Source organism: Toxorhynchites rutilus, chromosome 2 (assembly GCF_029784135.1).
Source record: "Toxorhynchites rutilus septentrionalis strain SRP chromosome 2, ASM2978413v1, whole genome shotgun sequence".
NCBI classification, from domain to species: Eukaryota; Metazoa; Arthropoda; class Insecta; order Diptera; family Culicidae; genus Toxorhynchites; species Toxorhynchites rutilus.
The window spans coordinates 291,840,367-291,853,533 of NC_073745.1; the positions used below are offsets into that span (position 1 = coordinate 291,840,367).

At 38.7% G+C, this 13,167-nt stretch overlaps 1 protein-coding gene across 2 annotated transcripts in view; it reads left to right on the forward strand.

Annotated features, from left to right (window-relative positions):
* The window catches only part of LOC129765018 (protein bric-a-brac 1), a 405,505-nt gene extending 394,935 nt beyond the window's left edge, over positions 1-10,570 (forward strand). For both annotated transcript variants that reach the window (XM_055764800.1, XM_055764801.1), the window contains exon 5: positions 19-10,570. In XM_055764800.1, coding sequence (XP_055620775.1) covers positions 19-1,014 — 996 coding nt within the window. In that variant the 3' untranslated portion in view covers positions 1,015-10,570. The remainder of the gene's footprint in view (positions 1-18) is intronic.
* The last annotated feature ends 2,597 nt before the right edge of the window (positions 10,571-13,167 follow it).

Genomic DNA, 13,167 nt, shown 5'->3' on the forward strand with positions numbered 1-13,167 from the left:
CCCACATTTGCTTTGCAGCCATTTCCGTTCCAAGATAATCCATTGAACTACACACCCAACGCTAACGGCCAAATGCCAGCCACTGGTGCCGAAGGTATGTCTCAAGAAGCGCTCACAGCCGCAACTGTGGCCGCCGTGCGACAGCAAATGTGTAACATGGTAGCGGCCGCTCAACACCATCCGGAGGCGGCTGCCAATCTGGTAGGATTCAACCTACCCCAACATCACGCTAATATGAACTTACATTCGTCTGGAAATGCCGGTGGCTCCGGCGGAGGTATTCCAGTTCCCAAACTCGGCTCACCAGCCGTAACGAACCAAGGTCAAGGCAATAACGGTGGCACTGGGGGTATTCAAATGCCTCGACTCGGCTCCCCTGCAGGATCGAACATAACGGCAAGCAAAGATCATGATCACCATGGACCGCCTAGCCTAAATCAGGGTGGTAATCCAAGTACATCTACCGGTAATAACAACAACCACAGCAACAATAGCAGCAGCAACAATCGCTCCGAGACGAATCGTAACAGCAGTCACACGTCCAGCAACTCCAACGTAAACCACCACCATCCGTTAGCTCATCTGAACAGTGGAAGCCTCAGCATAACCCGCCTTGGATCTCCAGCTTCCGCCCATGACCTTCGCATGACAACCCCACCGACGGAGGAAAGCCCACTGGCCTCGCCAATGGGTATGATGCTCGAACCGGCCGTCAATCTGGCCATGGGCAGTCAAAGTTCCGATCTCAACCAGCTCGGAATACAACCGTACGGTAGCAGCAAATCATCTTCCCGAGCCGGGTACTCTTCCTCGTCCTCGCCGCCCCGTCCGGAGCATCTCTTCCAGGATCAGGACATTGCCGAGCTGGTGGCTACGACACGAGGCACGGGAAGCACCGCCAGCGTTAGCAGCATCACAAGCGGGGCTGGAAGCTGCACCGGTGGCTACAAAGATTCCTCGCGACCAGCGCCCTCCATCAAGGTGGAACCGATGACCGAGTGTCGCGGTGACTAATGGTAGTCGCCAGCTGCCCGGGTGAACTAGTTTTAGTTTAGTTTCAATTCTGTTTTTTTCCGGCGCCCTTGGATGGCACCAAATTGTTTTTGCTTTAGTTTTATCCGGCAGGAGAAAGTTTTTTTTTTCGTTCTATTCAAACCAATGAAGGTCATCTGTGACTTGCTGTTTTAGTTGAATTTGTAAACACATTATTTTATCTACCCATTTATGTCAAAACTTTCTTTTCTTCGTTTGGAATAAGAACTGATTTCACACATGTTATTTTCTGCAGTATGTGATATATTTAACTTCAAAATGATGGGTACTAAAGTTCTATTGATAACCAGGCGATAGATGTAAACTATGTGAAAGTTTTATTTATTTTTACTAATAACTTTAAGCGGCAACGTAAACAGCATTACAAACAAAAATGTAAGCGATAACACAAATAACTATTGAGCGTGCAATAACAATACCACGGAATTTATGAAATTACGTTCCCCAGAGTGTTAACTTCGGGCTGACTTCTAGATCTCCCCAGGAGAACGTGGTTATTCATGAGAAGTTAATTAGGATTGGAACGAATGTTATTTACTGAATACCGGTCGGTGTTCAGCCGGCCGGACTAAGTAACAAAATTATGATTTTCAGTAAATCGAAATCAAAGTTCGAAGCTGAGTAGTTTTAGTAGCTTTCAATCATTCTCCCCAATTGTTTTTCTACAGCTCTAAGTCACTCTTTAACAAGGTCATGTAATTATATCGATGGCTCCTAGTCCTCTCTGTAACCACCAAATGTGGCTTCCAAATGGGCTGATTCCTCTTAGTGGCTCACAGGACGTGTTTTAAGGGGGGAGGAGCCTTTATCAGATCACGTAGAGTGTACAGCAAAAGGGATACGTTGGTACCACTCCTTTGGCCGGGCAGAGCCAGATAGGGAAGGAAAATAGGATGGGTTTTGTACCGCGGTGACCCTGAACTTGCACTGAGACAGTATCACGACAGGGTTATCGAAACGCGCACGGTTACAAATAATAAAACAAACTTTATTTTCTACTAGACGGATACATTTGGTGATGGACGATAAAACAATTGACTCAATTCATAACAATAACAAAGGTAAACAACAACAAATGACAGCCACATTAAAAACACATGTATGCGCATCTCCAGCATCGCTCAGTGATAGACATGTAGGAATGTGCGAGCCCTGCGGTCTAAGCTGCGTCGGATGAACAACGTATCCGAAGCGCGGCAAAATAGAGTAGGCCACAACATCTCCCCTCTTAATACTTAGAGACGAATGAACTGAAAAGTTTAAAGCCTCTTTAATCCAACATCATCATCATCTTAATAGAGATGGTACGGGTCAAACCTTACTGGCGGTCTTCGTAGCTGTGAAGAGCGCCTAGGGATATTTACCACCGGTTCCACTTCGACAGCGGACTCGAACTCGGTCGATGTTGGCGTTGTTGCTGATGATGATGACGATGATGCTGATGATGGGAGCACAGCCGGGATCTCGTGACGCGACGTAGACGTCGCACGAGCTGGCCCAGAACCTACCATGGTTCTCTCAGCACTGGAGACTTTGATGCGGGTGAAAATGATCCTGGTGGTTGGCTTGGTAGATCCCAGGCATCCAGCAGAATGTCCAGCGACTGCAAATGCTGGTTCGAGGTGACATGCTCGGCGCAAGCTACTGGATGCTTCGAACAGATGCCGGATCGAATCTGTTCTTTCATCTTCAACTTCGCTTTTGTTTTGGTGCACAAGTCACCTGTCACCTGGGCACCTGTCGACACTGGCGATCAAGATACGTGGCTGCAGAATGTGTTCATAGGTACGGACCAAAGGTTGAAACTGTCAACCAAATCGGATCCGAGTAACTACAGCGGCTTCTCGGTGACACGGATGAGCTCACGTCGTGTGCTGCTTCCGATTGTGATATCGCACTCGAATTCCCCATCGAGCGATAGTATGTCAGATGCCGTCTTCGCCTTCACCGTTACTGAAGACAACGCAGGACTGCCAATATTTCGCCAAATCTCCCTGCTGATGACGGTGATGTCTGAGGCGGTGTCGAGTTGCAGGCAAATATTTATTCCAGAAAAGCCCACGGAGTGAAATCCACCATAAATCCAACATGGCGAATTTGGCTTCCTGCCGGTGTCACTGGAAGGATGTTTCGGTGATTCATGATCGCGGTTTTCATACCCCTTTCCACCAAACTTCCGGATCGCTTGTACTTGGTCGTACGTGGACGGAAATTCGATCATAGCGATGTCGTGTTTCAAGTTGTATAGGCGCTGACACTCCTCCGAAAGCTGCTCCAGCATCACATCGTTCCTCTCTTCGATTTTCGTGCGCAGGCGGGTGCGAATCTCGACGTCGTTCTCCGATTTCAAGCTCCACACCTAGACCAAGCAATTGAATTGCTCCTCCGAGAGTTTACCCAGCTCAAACTCCACGCAAGCCTTGTTTACGAGGCAAGCGAATGCGAATGCGGCATCGGTAGCGACGGCTGATTACCGATTCTTTAGCTCCGAACAGGCTCTTAAGCTTAGCCACGGTTTCCAGGAAGCTAAATTTTTCCGGAAGTTTCGGTAAAATTAAGCTAACATACCGATAGACGGATACATTTGGTGATGGACGATAAAACAATTGAGTCAATTGTTTTATCGTCCATAACAATTACAAAGGTAAACAACAACAAATGACAACCACATTAAAAACACATGTATGCGCCATGGTACGTATATGACAAGGTAGTCTGGACTGACTAGTGCATCAGTAAGGCAAGGCGCAAATTGAGACGCATATAGCGCGAGTAACTTGGCGCGATATAGCGCCTGTTTTTGTGGCTAATGAAAACAGATAGAACGGCGCAAATTGGCCAGATGACGCGAGATGGTGTAGCGCTCGTGAGACACGACTCGCGCGACGCTGTGGCTGAACCACAGTTTCTCGTGCTGGTCATGCCGGTTGTGGTAGTTGTGTTGGTGAACAATCATATAACGCCGTGGGTTTGACACTGTATGGCAGTACAGGTCGGGTGATTGTGTTAGTAAATAAATATATCGCGCAACTCTGTGTTAATCAGTCATTGTATGCGAGTGGCATGTTATTTACACCAAACTGCGACTCAATATGCGCTCCACCACGCTACGTTTGTGGCACGTATGAGTTGTGTTGGTAGTCTCACGTTAGCTTACGAGCGCTATACGCTTCTCAATTCGCGCCTAGCCTAACAGTGAGGCTGTGACGTGTTAAGTATCATGGAGCGGTATAATGAATTTGTCTAAATAAGTTTATTTATTTTGTATTTTAGCTAAATGTATACATTTATTCATTGCTGCGTAAAGATAATCTATTTAGATTATTTTTCTAATCAAAACCTAGGGGAAATTGTGGTTCGGTAATTCAGAGTTTAGCTTCCTGAAGCTCTCTGTAGCTCTCCGATAACTCCTACTGCAGTGCTTGAATTAAGCTATCAGAACTAGCAGAATCACTAGGTTTTTCATTAGAGTTGTTGATAATGCTGTTCTCGATTTCATTTGACGGAATATCCCTCTCGGGATAGTCATGTTTTGTCCCATTAGAAAACTGGACAATTTCGCGGATGTTATGGATGATTTATGATTTTTTACTCTCGCTTGATGTCAATTAAGACCTTTCGGCGAGCCGTCCGATTTTGATTTCCCGTGGCATGAGAATCGTTGGCCTTTCTGACAGTAGGAACAGCTAAAAATAAACTGTTTTGTGTACTAATTGTATAATCTGGATTTGTTTAAATTTACCTGTTGGTTCGACGATATTGTTCTTCCAAGCCATCGATATGTACGAAACAATCTGGACTGAAGTGAAGCGAGCAAATGTAGGGTAAATGATCTTGGTTTGTCCAGTCGAAAATATGATCATGGTTTGCCCACTTTTTTGAATGCTCTAATTCAGCGCTCCTGTGTCAAATAAGGCCTTCGAATGTTTCGAAACATATAAATGAAATTGCCTTTTACATGATTTATAGTAGTTTGATAGTATATTTTTACGAAATCACATGTTTTAAAGGATTTTAAAATACACCTTCTATTTGTGTCAATGCGCCCCTCATTCGAGCTAACTTTTAATCGATCACCAGATGATTATTTGGCACGTATTCAGACCTTTTCTGGATTACAACACTTATAAATATTGTAAACATCATGCTTGCTCACCATTTGTATCGGATTTACATAGCTAAACCATTAAATTAACGCATTTTGATGAACTCAATTCTGATCATGAGTTGTCCAATTCAATAATGTTGTTTTGTCCACATGATTTCTATGGCAACCGCTTGGCGCGCTGCAGTTTATTTATGGTGTGCTTCGCGCATAGCAGAAGTATGGTTTTTCTGTGTTGATTGTGTTGAGGTGAACACTTCTAAAATGCCCAAGAAAAGGCAATATTCTGAAGAAAGCCTAAATTATGAATGAATCAATATGATGACAGTAAACTCAAGCAATGATAAATGCAACATCTAATTGTGAATTCGAATGTTTTCATTCAAAAATGAAGATTTCTAAAACCGGACAAACAATGATAATTTTTTTGGGCAAACCATGATCAGAGGTGGTCAAACCATGATCATAATTCTTCTTTAAGGAAAATCGTTAAAAAACATAAAAATTTGAATAATTTCAACACCTTATGGTAGTATTAGCAACTAGAGACTTGGGGCTTTTCAACAAACCCAAACTCGTATCGATTATGTGTGATTTTCATGAAGAAAAATCGATTTGCATTTACTAGTTGCGTAAAAACACCCCAAATTGGACAAACCAAGATCATTTACCCTACATGCTTTTAGTATTGCTGTTTAGGTCCTGTCCAAAGAATCGAAGCCATTTCTTCCGAACAGTCACATCCAATGATAATTTGTGGGATATGTTTTCATAATTCGAGATGGACTCGAGCCCAGCTATCAATGACCGAACGCTCACGCATCCGAAAATAGAAATATTCTATATATATATATATATATATATATATATATATATATATATATATATATTCCTTCGCAGTCGAGCCGCCGTAAAAAAAACACTTTTTAAATAAACACGGAAATAACACATCCTGGGTACTAGTTCCGTAATTTTAACATTAATGTGGGATATGTTTTCATAATTCGAGATGGACTCGAGCCCGGCTATCAATGACCGAACGCTCACGCATCCGAAAATAGAAATATTCTATATATATTCCTTCGCAGTCGAGCCGCCGTAAAAAGATCACTTTTTAAAGAAACACGGAAATAACACATCCTGGGTACTAGTTCCGTAATTTTAACATTAATGGCTCACTAACTCCTCTATCTCACGTATTATTGACGTATTTTCAATTAAAAGTAGCAAAACATGTAATATTCGCAACAAAAAAAAAACACTTGTTATGAATTGCTTTGCGATCGCTGCTTTCCGCCAAAGCTAAGATGTCATAGGTGAGAGTGTATAAGTGAATCGTGTCGGACACACTCCGAGTCCAGGATACCTTGTCATAAACGTAAAGCCAGTTTTGAAGACATGTCTTCATTTTGAAGACATTTGACTTACAGTGAAGACATTTGATTTTGTGAAGACTTTTTGAAGACATTATAAAATATGTGAAAACATTTCAGTATGAAAGCTTATATGAATTTTTGAGAGATATTATTTTCATAAATTTCTAACTATTGGCCAGAGAGATCGTCAAAAGAAGTAGGGCCTTTGTATCAGTGTCATTCGATCGCTTTTTTATCAGTGTCACATGTTTACTTTTGTTCTTATTAATCAACAGAGACTTTTGCCTCGTTTTTGTTAGTGTTCAACTAGCAATAATCACACCTGGATAAACCTCAATGGTTACCTCAACCTCAACAACGAGGGACCTCTAATGTCTCTAGAAGACATTAGTTCATTTGCACTAGAAAATTTGAATGAATGTGATATTGTTATATATTATTATTAATTTGGACCTATATTATACAATAGATTAACCTTTCAAACAACCACTTCACAAAACGAAGGTTTTCCGGTTACACACCTTTTCAATAATCAGTTTTATGAGCTACAACCAAAACTTCAAAGCTGAAATAAACAAATTGAGCTATCACAGTTCCGTTTTTGTGGAAAAACTGGGGCGATATTTACTCAATCAACGGTAGATCAAGCTAATTATCATTTCTAAACTCACGCAATTTAGTTCGCAGTTGTGAAATATATTCGCTTGGTCCACTCTGTCTGAATAAGATATAATAATGTATTCGATCAACTTTTCAATAACTATGAACAGCACATACACGTCAATATGAATTACTCTTCCGTGTTCATTGAAGGACAAGGGGGAAAATCTTCCGGTGCGGAGAAATCCAACATTTCATTTGAAATTCTTTCCATTTTCTGGTTGTCAGAAAAACGTGGCTTCTCACCAGTCACTATGGTCGTATGCACTTGATCCACTCTGACTGCATACTATTGTCGGCCTTGAAGATAAAGTTATGCCATAAACCTGGCTGTTTGCAACATAAGTGTGATCTGATGAAAGTAGAATTCTTGATTGTTAGCTACTATTATTTTGTTACTTAGTCCGGTCTAACTGAACACCGACCATATGTCAACGTCATTCGTTCGAGAGAGAGAGAGAGAGAGAGGGAAAATGAAACAACAGTAGACGAATGAATAACGAAGTCAGCAAAACTTCCAAAAAATCAACACCCAGTAAAGTCAAGTGATGCAGTCCAACGGGAAAAAGCGTAAAAATATTTAATTAATGAAAGCGTAACATTTTTTCCTTTTTTTCGAAATTTGGAAATGAAGAAAAATGTACAAAATACAACTTTTACGGCAAAAGAGAAAACAACAAAAGAAAAAGAGAGAAAGATAGAAATAAAACAAATGTATATTTAGAAATGCCTTCTTGTCAAGTGGAACGCAACCTCCATAAGTGAAATTTATATAGTAAAAAGAAACTACATTTTTAGGCAAAAGAGCGAAATTTATGTGAGAAATACAATGTTTGGCCCTAGATTGTATTTTGAAGCGAGCAACCATTTGATGAAACAATTTTATTTTAGCAAATGTTGGGAAAGTTTTTTTGTTAGATTTATTTTTAATTGTTCCTTTCTTCTTTTAGAAAGACCAGTTTATGTCCCTGGAGGAGACATCTTCGTGGTGGAAAAACACCCCCACCAACACTATGTGAAAGAAACAGAGAAAGAGTAATCAACAGAAGGCATATTTTTGGCACTCAAGTTGAGAGAGACAGCAAGAAAAGAAAGGTGGGCGGCGAATTCTTACGCAAAAAAAAACAAGCACAATGTTTCGGAACATTAAAGTTTTGGCAAATACCATTATATTGAATCGATTATTTAGGCAAAACATACTAAAGAGAGACAAAACAAACAAACAACCTTTTAGAGTAGCAAAAACATCTAAAACGTTTCGGCCAATGTGTTCAAAAATGAAGCAAAATTTAAGAGATACAAAAAGAGAGTAAAATATATTTAAATTAATTAAAGGAAACAAAAATTTTAGACGAAAAGTGCCTTCCACCCCTTTTTATGAGAAGAAGAATTTAATATATAAATTACTTTTAAAACGAAAGCACAAAAACAGATAGTGAAACGAAGAGAACATGCATTATGGAGGTGAACGTAAACTGTTTTTATCTTTAAATATATTTTAACATCAAAATTAGACCTTTCGGCAATTGTTAACGCTTTTAGGTTCGAAGGGAAAGAACCATCGCGTCGCGATGACTCTCCGGTAATGAAATTGCTTGTTTACGTTGGAAAGAATTTAAGTTCCCGAAGAAAGAGAGAGAGAGAGAGGTTGTGTCAACTCATCAATAATTTCTAGAGACAGGATCAAGTGCGGAAAATTCGCACTCAATATCCACTGATCAAACAGCAAAACGAAATAACCAAACAAAAATAGAACATGGAGGAAATAGAATTAACTTGATTTCTCACCCTTTCACCAATATTAAAATTCAGAAAAGTATCAGCAAAACATAATATTGATGTACTTTAATAGTTCATACCAAACCAAACTGGCATATGAAGATATAATCACACCCAATAGACAGCAGAAAACAACAGCAGTGGCGCATAATATTACATTCTTCGAAAACATTATTTGATACTGATAATTGGACGCGAACGATCACTATTTTAACAAAAAAAAAACTGAAGAATAACTACGATTATGTAAGATACCGTAACAAACAAAAGAGGAGAAAAAAACATGATTAAAATTATTGAAAAAGATATTTACTATGTCAAAATCAGAAACCACGCCAGAATTGAAGCGAGTGGAACCGAGGATCCGTTTCCCTAATCTTCCCCCACACAGACTCGTTTAAGTTACACAGCAACGTGAACGCTCTAGGCATGACTACATGATCTCAGACAAATTTGGTTCAACCATAGCCAAAACTCATCTTATCTTCAATAAACAAACCATCCAATCCTCTCCGTTAGCCTCGGTTCCCACCGGACATACCCTCTCCTAGTAAACTAACATAGTGGAATACAGAAAAATAATTCCCAAAACGATAAAAACATGAATCACTAGCTAAAGTCTTATGTGTATTGTGTAAAGTGAAATAAAATACTAAAAAAAATGAGTGCGCGGCAAAGCTGTATTCGCCCACGCACAGAATAGTGACAGCTGGTCAAGCGCATTGGTTCTAAATAATTGTAGCAGGCATTCCAGAAAGCAACTTTCTTGCGGAAGCAGCATCCTCACCTCGGTTGATTCCGGTTGATGAGACGACGTGACCACGTCGGTGTCAACCAAATACAGAAAACCCTCCCCCACACATACATAGCGCAGCGCAGCAAACAAAAACTGTTATAGACTATTATAATTTACCAATCTTGTATAGCAGCTACCACGACCGTGACGCAATAGATTTTTGTTAACTCAATTCAATCTGTACATTTTTTTAAAGTAAACATTTACCAAGTGTAATTTATTACCCCCTAACATTAATCACTACCTTAAGTAAGCTAAATAGATCAAAAACCTATAGACCGAAAAGAATAAATCAATGAATAACGCAAAGTAGAAAGGCGGGAAAAAAGAACTACCTTCACGCTCAGATTTAACAAATTATTTATGAACTTGAACAGAAGCTATACCCCCGTGGAGCTGAACTGAATGCGGGGTTTTTTCCGGTTCCCTAACAAGCCCAGCTTGGTTGATAGTTTGATAGCAGACAGACTCGCAATACATTCAACACAGCACTATCATCTCACTACTGCGAAACCGGCAATAGTTTTTCCATTGACAATGAATTCTGGAAAATCCGGCGGAAGGTGTAGGGGTAACGAATCACGTGAGAAGTTTCGGAAGTAAGAAGAAAACGTCACAACAGATAGAGAGAAGAGAAGAAGTGAGGAATCAACCTAAATACTAAAGATAACACGAAGTAAGATGAAAAGAATTTAAGAAAAAACCGTGGTAAAAAAAAACACAAACACAATTTATCAATAATCATTAGTTGGCTATTTGTCACAGTGTACCAATTTATTCGATATGAAATATAGTTTAAAATAATGCAATGGTTGGGTACTTCACGAAAGATATCACATATTTAATACCGAACTTTTTATTTATTATTTACATCTAACGCGTATCATCAATAATTGTTTCGAGCTAATCGGGATCATCATCCTCGTCGTGATTTTCTGTAGATAAATCCCTGTTTTTTCTAATTGACTTATTCGCCATTTTCAAGTAGTTTTTTAATTGCGTGTTTCATGTAGTTGACAAGTTGTGAATTTCCTTTTTTGGGTCAGGTTTGTCAAGTTGTGCTTTTCATCAAACTCTCCCATGCCTAAGGGAAGTATTAGTAGGAATGTTTTTGTTCTCATACAATATATAAGAATGAGTCAATACATGCAACACCAAAGGGCTCTGTCTTCATGTAGTTTTCAGTTTTCAGTTGAAAAATCTAAGGTAAGCCGTGTTATATTCCTAGCTCAAATAACATAGCCCAATTGTTCAAGTTGAAAAATTATGATGATTTTCCGATAAACCTATTTTAGTGGAGATAATTCAAGCCTAAAACTATTGTTAGGTAGATTAACTTGTTATAAATAGAAAACTTGAACTAACAGTAATAGTTCAAGTTTCATATTATTACCTAATAAGATACGTAACGTTTAATCGAAACGTTATGAGATCAAAAGTTTTATAAACTTCACGTTTAAGCCTAGTAGTTTGCTGTAAATAAAATAAATGCAAGACCACAAAAATGCTTCAATTCAATTCTCCTTCCATGCACCATACGTGCAGCCAAGGCTCACCCACAGCCAGGGTTGCCATAATTTAATCTGTGTTTTTGGTCTGGAAAAATCTTTTTAATTTAGTTTTTTTTCTCAAAAAATCTGTATTGAAATCTGTGTTAACCCAGCAAACATTAAGTCGTATGATTAGCTATAATTGGAGGCGATATACATACAACCAAGACACATTTGTATGATATATGATGCAGATAACTAGCATATACACACAAAAGTGGAGGCGATATACGTATATGCCAAATTTTGTACGCATATAAAGCCGTATATAACGATATGCGATGCTTTTTGGACTGATATGCGATTTGATACGACAACGTTACCACTCAATCCATCGATGACATGGAAAATCGTGTTTTTGCATTTTATGCGATTTCAAATATACACGACACATACTTTGATTGATATTATATGCGATTATGATTTATTCGGATTTCTTGTAAGACTTGGCACGTGCAAAATTATACGATTTAATGTTTGCTGGGAAATTTATAAGTCCAATTTTGAAGCATAATTTTAGCTTTTGTATCATGGGTAGACATAGTTATTATTAATTAGACGATGTTGATTGTATCCACGTAAATCCAACAGGTATATACACTGTAGTAAAAATACAATGCTTTATTGGGGTGTAATGGAAGTTGCGCAACACATAAACCTTCATTATAATATATTTTCAGTACATCCAGAAATATAATTGTTGTAATAAAGTTACTATGAAGTTAGGATACGGATAGTATAGGAATTTTTCATTCTAAATAAATTAATTGGTATGTTTGGTCCTAAAAGTTATGTTTAGTTCCTGCCCAATCCGGCAGCTTCCGTTTCTACAGCTTCAACACCAACGTAGATATCTTCAGATGGTTTCCAAAATTCCCAAATTCCGACCCTGCTACATCAGATTTGATGTATTATTCGTTGCATACATCGTTCAATAAATTAAGATATAGCGTTCTGGCTTTTGAATTATTGAATTCTGAGTGAATTCGGGTGTTTCAGTTTGTTTTATTCAATACAACAATCAATAGTAAGATGTAGTTCAAAAAACAATAAAATAAATTTGGTCATCAAATGGTCAAATGATTCAAACTTCGCTTCATTTTTTCGTTCCGGTCGAAGTTGAATTTCTCTAGGTTATATTTAAAGACGGATTTCAGTGAAATGCATTTTGTCGCGGACGACTTCAGCATTTTAATGGTTTGAGTTTCAATATTTCCTGTACTGAAGTAATCCTTAATACGAATTAGACCGATGTTCTGATCCGAATTGGGGAAACGAAATTGTTGCAAATTAGCAGTTCTATTTTCAACGCTATTTTAACACATTAACTATAGGGAGTTTCCTAATTGTATTGAAATAGATTATTAGAGAGTGTTAAATTCGATTGATGCAAAAACAACATGAATCTATCATTAAACGTCTGGGCATGAAGCACTCAAAATTTGACAATTTTTTGTGACGTGACCGATAACTGTTTTTTATTGGTACTACCCATATGCTGCCCGAAAACGTAAGATGCAAAGGTAAGATGGGAAAAATGTTATTAACATCAAGCCCTAATTATTTTTGGAACGTTATTTGAAAAAATCTGTATATTCTGTATGAAAATAAAAAAAATCTGTAATCTACAGATTCTTGGTTTCAAAAATTCTAAAAAATCTGTAGAAATACCGATTATGTTGGCCAGAGACAGTTTTCGGATCTATCGAATGACCCAGCAAACATTAAATCGTAAAGGGTGTGTCACATCAAATTGCATCACGGAAAAAACGCTGTAGAAATTCGCCCAGTAGACCGATCCTTTTGAAAATTTTAGACAGTAAAATAAAAACTATTAAACAACTTTTG